Consider the following 13,404-nt stretch of genomic DNA (forward strand, 5'->3'; position numbering starts at 1 on the left):
TTATTTTGTTAAATTACATATCTGAAATTAAATACAGGCACTTGTTGGCTTTAATGTTGTTCTGCCTATCCTTGTAATTATTATTGATAAGAGGTGACTTTCAAGTTAACAGCATGTGGATTGATAAGGCAGCTATTATTACATGAGTGCGTTTGAGAAAGCTTAGCTCAAGGGTAAATTGTGTTTCCTCCGGGCTGTGGGATGCTGAATCCCCAGCCTGCAGACTGCTGCCAAAGGTGCTGTTTGTGGCTGTGGTGTTCCTGGATAACATTTGAAAAGCTACCCCAAAACTATACCGTTGTGTATATCTGAAATCAGTAAGCATGGCGGATTTTGGGGGTACACAGAGGGGTCCCTCCTGTGTTTATTTTTGAGTTGCTGGAGGGTTTCTGCTCCTTTTGTTTCTGCTCTTCTCTCCTGCTCTCTGAGGCTCTTCTCTTCATTTTCAGGTAGTAGATCCTGTTGGCTTCTGGGTAGGTGACTTTGCAGAGGGGGATTTTGTAGATGGCTGGGTTGTCTGAGCTTATCAGCAAAAAGAGGAGTGCAGAGAAGCAAAAAGGCCACGTGCAGAGTGGCAGCCCAACCTGAGGGGAGAGGACAGACACATAGGTGCATTTTGGTATTTCAGTTTGCCTGTTCCCTTTGCTTACTTCTATCTGTTCCTAAATTCTTGCATTTGGGGAGCAGAGACAACCTGTGCTTTCCCTGGGTACAGTGTGACATAGGACATGTCCTCCTGAACTCTTCCATATAGGATCCTCCATTTGGATCCAGAGAAGGATGCCCAGGTTGGGTGGCTCCATGGCAGGAGTACATGTAATCTTGGTTCCTGTGGTCACTGGAGATCTGGGAAGCTCCTCTGCTACCAAACATCAGTTCAGCTGCTCACCAGACGTATCCAGTTTATCTGAAATGGATGGGACTATATAAAACATCCCACATTGGAGACCTCAGTCCTTTTGAGGATGCAGCTGTTGGTGCTAAATGCACTTGGTACCAATATTGAAGCAGCTGAAGCAAGCTCCAGAGCTTCGCTGGCTGTAATGAAAGCCGAGACATCCAGCTTACTCATAAACATCTATATTCTCTAATAAATGAGCCAAACCCTACCCTCCATTGTCTTGTAAAACACATGTGCTGAGTATCATTCACACATATTCCCCATCACCAATGCCCATGTGTTACTGGCATTGCATCTAACGCTCAGTCCTGCTCTGTGACTCCATCTCTTGACCTGACTTGGGGTCTGCCAAAACAAGATCACAAGGAGAAAAAGTAGATGTCCTTTTTTAATGCTGCATCTAAAAAGCAACTATGCTGAACAAAGCAACCCATCTGCAGGGACCTACATGGTGCTGGGTGTATGCCAGATGAATAGGTTTAATGTATGAAGCTTCTAGTTCTGACTTTTCTTTTTCTTTTAAGTCACTAAATCAGTTTTATTAAAATGTGGTTTTGCTTTAATCTCTCAGATCTTAAGAAACAAATCTTGGCATATCTGCTTCACCTACTTCTTGATCTATTCAGATCTGCTCAGTCCCCCCCCCATTTTAGTTCTCATATCCAGATCAAACTTAGACAGTATCTATGGGTAGGATGGGGAAAGATCTTAGAAGAATCAAGTAAAAATTCAGACCATTGAAATGTTTTCAAAAATACTGCTTGCAGCTAAGTATGGCATCTCAAACCATACAGTGTTGCTGGAATAGACATGCACAATCCTACTGTGGATAACAGGCTCCAAAGGTCTTCAGAATCTTACCAAGAGCTGTAGAGTCTGAAATGCACAATTCAACCGACACAGAATTTGTACAAGACCTGACACTAGCATTCTCATGTCAATGCTGTCAAAACTGACATTGAGAATTTGGGGGCATTTCCTTAACATTATATCATAACAAGTCAGAATGCAGTTAAAACAAATACAGAAAAGAGCCAAAACACCTCCCTCAAACTTACCACAGATAGGGCATTAGCAAGAGCTGCTCCAGAGTAGGCACAAAATAATGCTGAGAAAAGAAATCCAGACAACTCAGGTGAGGAAAATACTGTTCATCTCTCCGAAGTAATGAGAAATAGTAATATTGTACCAATGCACAGCAAAATATCCTCCCAAATACCTGATGTGAGGGTTAAAGTTAGAATTCATCAATTAGTTCAAATGCCTCAGTGCTGCATCTTGCTATATGGACTACATTTGATCCTACGTGCTCTGTAGAAATGGGTGGTGAATGAAGAAGGTGGGGAATGAAGAAGATGGTTTTGTCTAGAGCAAGTGATGATGGTATTTCTTTTATCTTTAATTTCTTTTTTCCTTTCACAAACAGTGCTTCCACTCTGTCTAGAATTTCTGTATGTTATGAGAGCCTAAAGGCCCTTCTCTCTGCACTTTTAGCTTGTATAACCAAGCTGATGCTCACAGAAATAGCTTTTGCATAGTATCTAGTTTTGCAGCAGTGATAGTTGACTTTAAACCTCTACTACTCATAGTCTGTCTGGCTGCATAATTTTATGTCTTCCCTTTATGTGCAAGATACATACCACAGGCAAGTGACAGCAAATGAGTCTGCCAGGTCAGGGCATAGAACATGCCCCCAATTGCAATGCAGGCGAGTGCACAGTTGTAATTGTGTAAACCAAGGTAGATGCTGTCAAATGGTGATGCAATGCTCAGAGCTGCAAGACAAAAGGCAAAGCTGTGAGGTCAGGTATGAGAGGTACCTGCAGGAGGACTCGTCACTTGCTGGGAATCTGTCATCTCTGTGATATCTAGACAAATATAACTGCTCACACTCTCATATAACATGCACATGCAGAAAAAGCACGGAATCAAATGAAGATTGTTATTTTAGAGATCTGATACTCACAGACTTATGTAATCACAGACTGGTTTGGGTTGAAGGGACCTTAAATCTCATCCACTTCCAGTCCCCTGCCATGGGCAGGGACACCTTCCACTAGATCAGGTTGCTCCAAGCCCCGTCCAGCCTGGCCTCGAACACTGTCAGGGATGGGGCAGCCACAGCTTCTCCGGGCACCCTGTGTCAGCGCCTCAGCACCCTCACAGGGAAGAGCTTCTGCTTGAGAACTCCTCAGTCTCCCCTCTGGCATGTTAAAGCCATTCCCCTTTTCCTGTCACTACAGACACTTGTTAAAGCCCGTCTCCAGGTTTCTTGTAGCTGCTTTAGACACTGGCAGATGCCCTAAGGTCTACCCTTAAGAAGCCTTCTTTTCTCCAGGCTGAACCAGCCCAGCTCTCTCAGCCTGGCTCCAGAGCAGAGGTACTCCAGCTCTTGCAGCATTGTAATGTCCCTTGGGCTGGAATTTGGCCCAGTCTCAAAGGTTTCTTTCAGGCAAAACTTTCTGCATATGCACTTAGTGTGTTGTAGTTAGTTCCCCCAGATGGAGAATCCAGCCAGAGTGCAGAAGGACCTTCCCACTTGGCTGTCCTTGCAGAAAGCTGTGCTTTCTGTACTGTTTAAACCTCAAGCCTGGCCCTGAATATCAGAGGCACAGCTGAGTGTCTTTCTTTTGTGGGAATGAGCAGAGTTTTCCATCTCTTCCCAGTGATCTTTGCTAGATGTGGTGTAGTCACTCCATCAGTGCTGTGGAAATCCTCCACTGGGATGGGAGCTGAGAGTCTGCTCCAAATCTGACCTCACAGGTACTACTGCAGGATTTCTCATAGGCTTCAAGAATTGCAGAAAGCACAATATATAGTGCACATGATACCTTTATGTCACTCTGAAGATTAATACGCTTCCTGCTATATTGCTCTCATTTGTCTCCTGTTTCATCACCATGCTTGTCTCCAGACACTTTCCCCAACCTTTCTCTTCTAGATTAAATGTCAGACATTTACAAAACTTGCCAAATGATCTTAACTATACAAACTGTGGATAGTTTTGTTTAAAAACACAAACATAAGGCAGCTCCCATTTTATACAATGTGCTTCAGAGTACAGAGAACTTATTGTTGGATGACTGTGCCTTTTCCAACGTTGATGTTTCCGACTATACTTATTACATGATATTTTTTTATTACAATTAGTCACATAAGTGTCATTAATCTTGCCTAATTTCATTTCTCTTTAGATTGTTTCCCTGGTTAGCGGAGAGACAGGCCATTTTCAGTCGCATTCATTTAGCTATTTTTGCAAACCTGCAGCAGGATAGAATGAGCTACATTGTAGAAAAGTGGGTTTCCTTTAATTGACTGATCAGCTCTGAGGCAGACATCTGCTTTAAAATACTTGTGATGGCAAGAGATCAGTTTGGAAACTACTTCTCTAGGTTTCTTTATCAACATCTCCATGGGATTCACGACATCTGATGGCAGGAGGGTTAAGCAAGGTGGAATTAACCAACCACCTGCATGAGTTACAAATCTAAAAGCAAATTCAAAGCTTAAAGAAAATCTGTTCTTGCCTTCACCATGTGGTGTGACCTTAGTAAGATCATCTAAATTTAAAGACAGTTTCAAAAATGAGACTGTTGTCCCAAGTGCATCCAAGCCCATGCAACTGTAAAGTCTGGAAAGAGTCATCTAATGGCTTGGGTGAAGATACCTTGGGTACAAAAAATGCTTTGGTAAATTTTCTTACCTGCAAACATCCCCACTGTTGATCCAATTGCAGCATGTAAACAAATAAGGGGGGAGGAGATGAGTAAGGCAACAAGGAAGATGCCTCCAGTCCAGGGGTTGTCACAGCCATACACTTGACCAATGCCAACTGGGATGGATTGTAAGAGCTGCAGCAGCCAGTAGAAAAGAGTATGTTATTGTATCTCTGTGAAGGACACAGCAATTATTTTGTTCAAGCTATTGACTGAAAAGGAAATGAAGGGAAGGGAAGGGAAGGGAAGGGAAGGGAAGGGAAGGGAAGGGAAGGGAAGGGAAGGGAAGGGAAGGGAAGGACCCTGGCTCTGAGTTGGACTGCTGAGTGATTGTGGGCACTCATGCCCTTCAAACCAGAGTTAGTTCACTTATCAGTCCAAGATGGACTTCTATTTCCTTTGGGATGGTAACATGGTAGATGTGGTAATGATGGGTTTTGGCTGACTTTAATGAGGGAGAAAAACAGTAACCTTCCCAGGAAGTAATGCTATGGTGGGCCTGGTTGACTTGAGTTTATTATATAAGAAGTATTATCAGTTATTCTTACACTGCTTTGGAAAGGTGATCCTCCAGGACTAGAACTAGACCTGAGGGGACTGGGTATAAAAGAGTTCCTGACCCTTTGGGATCCTGATTTTCCTTCTGTCTTTTCATATTGCCACTGACTTCCTTGCTGATGTTGTTTTCAACACATCTGGACAGTGGGAGTGCATATCCAGATGTGCTTCCATAATGACAGCACTTGTGGCTTGTTTCAGGACAGTCCAGCTTTAGGTGGAGTGAGAGGTTCAGGATCTCCATTCCTTGGCTTCTGGCATACATTTTGCTGGATCAGCCAGGACCATCCCTGGGGCTTTTATGGCATGGTCCCCTACGCACTAAACTGGGTAATGTATTTCTGTGAATTGTTACTGGCTGCACATAGTCATTCTGACCCATGTGAAATTGTTATCCAGAGCTGAATGCCTTCATGCTCACCTTTCTGATGAAATACCATAACCTTGTTGGAGTGAAACTTACCAATGGCACATTGATTGCAGACCAGGTGATGTTGGGCACTGACGCTACAGGCTTGATTAGGGTTGTAGGGAAGAAGGGGTTGTAGTGTCCTGTGGCTGCCAAGTACAAAGTCACCGCAATATTGAAGGGCAGAGTGAAGACAGGAAGGTCCCATTTACTGAAGATGGATCCCAAAGCACTGGACAGGATTGGACTGAAACAGAAAAAGATACACAAGCATAACTTGCTCATTAACATAGTGCTGAAACAGCCTGCCTCTTTGGCCATAAGCCCTGTTAAATGCAAGTCAAAGCCATTCCCTTTAGAAACATCGTTCTCAGTATGCACCAGACAATTAGCTGTAGAATGCTGTTCATCTTTTTGCAACAGCTATCACATCTATTCATGGATGGTACAAACTCTACACCCTCTCCTTAGGACCTGTGGCTAGTGTGCAGCTCAAGATGTCAGTGAAGAAATGCATCCAGTACAGTATTTTTGTAGTTTGGCTTCCTATTCAGTAAAAAATATCTAACAAGAAACAGAAGAGAAAATTTTGGGAATGCCTGGATTGATGTTCCTGCTTATGTCAATGTGACTGATAGTACTGTGTACTGCTCAGGCATCACCTAAAATCATATGGTATTTTCTGAAAACTGCTTAGTTCTTAAGAAACATAACACAGTATATTCCAGCATGTACAGTGTTGGGGGTCATCCTCAAAATATTTAGATACTGAACACTGAAAAACATGAAAACTTTGAGATACCATGATTTTTCCAAATGTTCTTGGCTGTAAAGCCTGGAATTTGAACTTGACCACATTTGCATTTCAAGTGGAAATAGGGCAGTTTGGAAATGTCCAAACTGCCTTATTTCCGCTTGAAGTACATGCCTGCATTAATGACTTTGTGGGAGCATATTGGCAAGATAATAACTGGCTTTTAAGGGGCCCAGAAAGCTTGTGAAAGAAGGTGAACGGCCAGGTCCTGTCCTTGATGGAAATGGCCTGTGTTCTGCAGCTTCCAGCTAAGATTTTCTGATGCAAATGAGATGAATAGCTCTTATGGTCAACTCCAAGTAGTAGCAAATATCACACAGCTTATTAAAATACAATTTAAAGATTTGAATTATTTAAGATACTGCATTTGAGTCCTAGAAGGACATTTGTGTCCATTAAGTGGGTTCTAATAAAAAACCCCACCCAAACTATTTGGCATTTCAAAAGCAACATTTTGTGTCCTATTGTGTAGATACTACCAGTGGAAGAAATGCTTTGTTCTTCCTGTATAATCTCAGATGAAACCTATTCTTTTGTGACAACTTTGAGCAGTTTACAGATTACCTTGCTTGTAGATGTAGGAAAAGAAAAAAAAAAAAAAAATTAGCACTTCAGTGGAAACAGTGCCTCCTAATTTTTGTGCTGAAATACAAAGCTTCTGCCAGTTATACATCTTCTCAGAATAAAAAGGAACAATTAAAGAATTGCTGATTCATAAAGCTGAAATCCAAAGCATCTATTGAAAAAATCACTGAAATGTCTAATTTTAAAATCTTTCAGCTCGGGTTTTGTGAACTAAAAGACTGAAGGAAAGTTTGAACAAGAAGTCTGAAGGAATTCTGGCAGGCAAGGCAAACTAAACATTTTTGCAACACATCCTGGGTTTTGAGAAGTTGTTATAAAATGACCTTTGCTGGGAGTGACTTACAGACATAAAATACGAAAAAAATTTGATCTTAGAAGCAGTGAAATGCAATAATGACTTGCATCTTATTGCTGACAGTTATTAAAATATGGCTCTTGAAATAATCTCAGTTAAGGCTGTTAAATAGATTCTGCAGTGCTGTTAGCGTCCATATTTAGAAATGACAAATTAAATCCTGAAAGGACTTTGTCTGGCTTTTGGAGTCACTTGGAGGAATGAATTTTTGCTCATTTCTGATTGCATATCTGAGAGGGGTAAATACCGTATTCAGCCAGAGAGAGAGTACTGGATTGGTTCAGCTTCTGGATGAGGAAGAACTGTTGTGATGTTGGACACTATGACATCCACCCTGAATTTGTGGTGATCAGAGCTATCTGTGGAGCTGCTTTGTCTGTGTGCTGTAATCAGTGCTGTCTGTGCACTCACCTTCCTGCCAACACAAACAATTTGTATCAGTGAATGCTTCTTTCTAATGCCACCATGATTGGAGATGCTGATGTAGGGGACTTCCAATGCGTTTAAGCTGTATATAGCAAGACTCCTCATTCTCTGAGAATTGTCCCTAGGAGGAGAAGTGGCACTTACCAGGCCATTGATATAACTGTCACAGGAGGAAGAAGCCACCAGTAGTAATCTCCTTTGTCAGAGAAGACAGCCATGAGCAGTCCCACCAAGATCCCATTGTAGCCATGCAGTCCAGCTGCTATGGCTGATCTGTGATGAAAAGAAATGTTTGCAAGGTCACAAACTATGCAATCATGTATGGCCCATCACAGGGACCCACTGAAATGCAGTTTGTAAGTATCCTGCTCCCGGTGAAAGGACTGTAGGGGAGGGACAAAAAAGCAGTAAGGTTGGTGCCATATTGCAGTGCTCTGCTGTGTGGATGGGAAGAGCTTGGAGACTGTTCAGTGATGATGGTCTAGGGGGCTCCACGTGATACATGGTTGTGACAGTAGTTATCAGAAAGAGATAACTCTCACAAAGACAGCCAGTTATGGGGATAGGCCAGCTCACACAGCTCTTCCTGCACCACAGCTCTGTCCTTACATAACTGCTTCTATAAGGAAAGCCAGTCTGCTGTCTCTAGCGTACTCAAATGTGGGGTTACAACCTATCAGTGGGTTCCTGATACCATAATGATCAATTTTTATCAAGTGTCCTTACATGAGGACCTACCTGTCCTGACTGAGGACCAGCGCAGTCAGCGTCGACACAGTTGTTCCGGTACAGCCTGTGAGCATCCACCAAGGTCTCTGGATGAAAAGCCCCACTAAAATGATCAGCCCACTGAGAGGGTTGTTGACAAACATCACCTGAGAGGTCCCTCGCAAGATCCAGTCCACCAGCTGAACCATCAGGGGTTTATCTGGAGGAGACCAAATAAAGACACTGGTGACAAGGCATCATTTCACCAAAGAACATCTCTACTGTTGCTTTGTGGCCACAGAACAGAGGCGATGTACCAACAAGACTGTAAAAATGGTCTCTGATTTATTTCTGTCTGAGCATATTTTGCATCTGGCGCTTGAAAATATAATAAGGAAAGACTGAGCATTGCTATACAGTTTATGGAGGGTTGATAAAAGAGTGGCTTATTTACAGTGGTGAAAGAATAGTCTTACTTGCATGGTAGATTGCTAAATATACTGCTATAAATTTAATGAGGAGATAGGCCCTTTTTGGTATATAATTCAAATGCAGAGAGGGACTTAGGCACAGATTGAAACTAGTTTGTACATAGATAGGGAAATATTGAACAGAAACAATTTGGTGTTTCAGGGAGAAAGTCAGCAACCCAGAACATGGAGGTATACTGTACATAGGAGATCAGGTCAAGCCATCAGAGGTGTCTAAAATGTATTTTGATAAGCAAAGAACCTAAACTAAGAAATTAGTTGTTATAGCTTGGACTGTACTCAAGGCAAAGAGATGTTTCCAAATGGGAAAGAGCCATTGATCTTCAGAGAATACTATTGAACATGGACAGAGCAAACGGTCATCAAGCTTGGGTACCTCATGTGAGTGCAGGGGGAGGCAGGATATGTATGGGCTGAGGGCAGCCTGTCTGAGGGCACTTATGTACAGTGCTCCTAATGATCTTTGTGGGCAGAGGAGGGTCTTGTAGCACTTGAATAACTTTTGCTGCTGCCTCTTCTAGTGCAAATTGACTTGAGGTATTTTTCTGGCCTGCTCCTGGGAAAGATGTAACCGTTTTTGTGCTGCTTTGCATTATAGAGAATGCACAAGAAAGAGGAGCTGCTTGCATGTACAAAATGTTCATGCAATGTGTATATATGCAGCTTTCATCTTAAATATTTTAAATTAATTCTAGTAATTTAGATTGTTAATTAGACACAGCATAAAGTGCCAGACTACTTTTTGAATCTGGGCAATGATTATTCCTGAAGTCATTCCCTCCCACTCTCTATTCTATTTCCTTGTCTTGTATTTACAATCAAGGCTGAAGTTTTACTTTATGATGAGGGTAGCTTAAATTGAGGATCTCTGAAGGGCTGGGTATCACTCAGCATCTCTTCAGCATCCCTGGAAGAGCCTTCCCAAGAGGCTGGAGAGCAAGTTGAGGGATAGCTTCACAAGCATCCCTCAGGCTGTGTGTTGTTGGAAAGCCAAGCAGTTACAACCCGGGAGGAATGAGTTCCTTAGATAAAAATGACCATAATTTTCACAAATATTTTTTGTTTAGCTATGAAATATATGAGCAATGTGGTTGGTTTGAGACACACGTATCAATTGTAAACATTCAAAGAGAACCAGAGGGCAGTGGCCTGAGCTTTTCAGGTCATGGAGCAGGAAAAGCTTTCCTACAAAGCGTGGACCACTGAAGAAAAGAGAAAGAAGTTGAAGATGTTCCCCTGTGGCTGGGGATCACACTGCCAGCCTGATAAGCCCCCAAAGAGTCTTGAGGCATCTCAGCCCACCTCCTCCAGCAGCGACAGACACTGCACAGCTTCTCTGTATATGGCTGTCTCTTATTTTTCTCCCATTGCTGGAGTTGTACCACTAACAAATCCAGCCTTGACAGAGGACCCACAGGCTTACATAGCCTCTCAAAGCCCCGCATTCCTAATAATTCTGGGTAATGCGGACCATCTGCTCATGTGTTGTTCCTGTCTGGCCAGTAGACCTTTGGGATCAGTACTTGCTTTGTATTTTAATAGCATTATAACACCCACAACACTTATTGCTCCCCCAAGGCTGAAAATACAAGAGCTTTTGCCCACACAATCCAGAGGCACATCCTCATCTTCAGCCCACACTTGGACGAGGACACAGCTGCTGATCCAAAGCACTTACAAACAAGACTAAATCCCCAGTCCTGATGTGTGATTCCAGGCACTGTTATAAGGAACATGATACTAATGACACAGAACTGATTAAGTGTAAAAGACATCTTTTGCCTATGCTGAATTATGCATGCAGACATGGTAATGGCTTAGAGGATGCAGTTTGATTCTCTTCCCATGAAATGATTTGGGTTAAAAGCCCAGAAGTTTGCAGTGAGCTCTGACCATGCTGGCTCTGCTTTGCCTCAGGGGGGTGAAGCAGCCCCTCATCCGGTGCTCCAGCCACTAGATGTTACCAGCTAGATCTTCCTACCCAGAAAGCCCCAGCCACATCCCTGTACTTACTTTTCATCCACTCTCCACATTCCTTCATTTCTCCTGTGAGATACCCGAAAACTTGGTAGAGCAGATTTCCTCTTCTCCCCAGCAGGTCCTTGGTGTTTGACTTCTGCTCTGTGTACAACTGTTTCTCACCGGGATGTTCTGCCACAACAATCTCACCAAGCTCCATCTCTGTCGGGTGATGTTAAGAGGTAACTGTAAATCACAAAGCCCATGTGTTGGAAAAACCTTTTGGCAACTCTCTGCTGTACTTTAGAGCCCCACAGTAATATAGTTTTCAAAGTTATTTAAAGGGTTTTTCATGGAGAAGGGACCTGCCTGAACTGCTGCTGAGGGTGGTGTGTGCTGCTGCCCAGGACAGTGGTGTGTCCTCTTGAGGATGAGGACCAAGCAGTAACGCATAGCTGCCATGGAGCTGTGGCACAGAGCTGTAGGGTTAAGAAGGATGTGGCATAGGTGCCCTGCAGCCCCCATCCTCACTCCAGTTCCTGATACAGGCTGTGACAAGCTGCTGATTGGATGGGAGACATAACATTTACCAAGTAACTGAGTGGTACCTACATACTGTCCAGTGCTGCTTGGCCAAGGATAACTGATGTTGGCAGCTACTGAGGGGAGATCCTGCTGATGTTTGGCTAGCAGAGAGCTGGAGAGAAGCAATGCAGATTGCCAGTACAGTAGCAGACAGCAGGAGACAAGAAAATACTAGAGGAGAGGCTGAAGCTGTATCCCTTTGATGTTTTGAGCTGGTGTCTTCATATAGCACAGCAAATCTTTGGCTTTTCCACGCTTCTCATTCCACATCTGCTTTTCATAGACAGTCTCATAGCAAACTCACATAGGATCAGCATTCACATGTGACTTTAGACAAAGATAAGCAGCTTGGCTTTGGGCTGTGTGTTCTTTAGTTAGTAGGTGAATATCCAGCAGAAGTACGGGTTTATTAACCTCCCAATTAGAATTGCAGGGCTCTGTTCATTATAAAATGTCCATTAAGATATAAACCCTTTAGAGAAAACACACCACACTGCATGCGGGTGAGCCACACTGCGGGTACTTCTGCAATAATGCCACCCTGCTCTCTGAGAGAGCCTGGCATCAGCAGCTGTGAGACTTTGCTCCAAGGATTTTGGGGAAGTGTGACTGTGTTTCTGGGTGTTGCCCAAAAGCAGACTGTGTTGTGAAGGGCTTGTCCCGTGTTTCGTGGAATATGGGCACCACCTTATGGTGGAATATGGTGGGAGCTTGCTTTTTGGTAGCTCAAAGAGGCTGGTTCTCAGTATTAGAGCCTGTAACAGCAGCAGGACAGGGTGGGAAGGGATGCCTGGTTGGTGGGAAGGCTGTTTTGCAGAAAGGAACGCTCACAGGCGGATGGTAAAAATATGTGTGGCTGTGAAAGCCCGAATAACAAGGTCCTTGAGCAGCAAAAGATGTTTTCTTTTCACCCCAGGCAGCACAATGCTGAGTGCAGCCCTGCAAATACGTTGCACAGCGCTTGCCTAGTGCTTGGGCTCTCTCTGCCGGCAGCTCGTCTCTACCGCAGCAAGAGTCTTTGAGATGACCTTGGCATACCAGCATCAGCTCGAGGCTGGATGCACTGGAGAGTGATGTTGTTAAGTAGAACTGTAAAAGCTAAACCCAAGTTTGCGTAATCCTAAGGGGGAGGAGGGTCACAGAAGGTATTGCATGGTCTAAAGCAGCCAATGTGATTGTGCAAGGAGTAGGCACCCCCAAAACCTTGCTCATGAGTGTGTCATGGGGCTTAGCAAGGAAGTTCCCAGGTTGCTGCACTCAGTGCAGGAACAAGCAAGGAACAAAAAAAGAAGGGGGTGTGTGTGTGTGTTGTGCCTCTTCTTTTGCTATCGGTAATCTGTTTCTGGCTAGAAGCTGAGTCCAACCCTTGGTTTCAGTTCAAGACAGCCTTAGTGACTGTCGTTTTTGGATAGTTCCTTATGGCTGGTGTAGGTACACTGAGCAGAAGTCCCTTTTTTTCTCCCGTGTGTCCTCTAGGATGGGGAAATTCTCAATGGTCAGGTAGTGGGAATTTTCTCTGAAGTAAGAAGAGGCCAGCTTCTGCTGGAAAACCATATATTTGTGTATGGACCTACCCCATAAACAGTGAGCTGTGTAAGATGTATTGCTGCTCTGGGCTTCCTGGTAGTCAGTGTAGCTCTGGGCACCTTCAGATGAAAGTCTTAGCTCAGAAAGTCTGCCCTCTGAAAGTTCCTGTTCTTCCCATTGACGGCTCAACATGGTAGTCCAAAAATCCAGTATTTTCTAGGAGGGACACATCAACAGAACAAACAAAGAAGAGACTCCAGAGCACACCAGCCTAGCACCTGGCTGACAGAGGTCGCTTTGCCTCCAGAGCTCATTTAGTGATTTATTTATTGTTTGCTCCTGTCCCTTCCAGAAGACTTCTTCAAAGAAT

The 13,404-nt window shown here is 43.6% G+C and overlaps 1 protein-coding gene across 1 annotated transcript; it reads right to left on the reverse strand.

The window, feature by feature from the left end:
- Positions 1-314: 314 nt before the first annotated feature.
- On the reverse strand, positions 315-11,142 carry LOC308231678 (urea transporter 2-like; the record flags this gene model as incomplete). The annotated part of the gene is made up of 8 exons (XM_080637340.1): positions 315-584; positions 1,960-2,009; positions 2,542-2,676; positions 4,605-4,752; positions 5,639-5,831; positions 7,909-8,037; positions 8,503-8,692; positions 10,977-11,142. The coding sequence occupies 8 exons, from the start codon at positions 11,140-11,142 to the stop codon at positions 315-317; spliced, it is 1,281 nt and encodes a 426-aa protein (XP_080493466.1).
- Between the last annotated feature and the right edge of the window lie 2,262 nt (positions 11,143-13,404).

The sequence above is a fragment of the Psittacula echo genome, assembly GCF_963264785.1.
Source record: "Psittacula echo genome assembly, chromosome: Z".
In the NCBI taxonomy this organism is placed as follows: Eukaryota; Metazoa; Chordata; class Aves; order Psittaciformes; family Psittacidae; genus Psittacula; species Psittacula echo.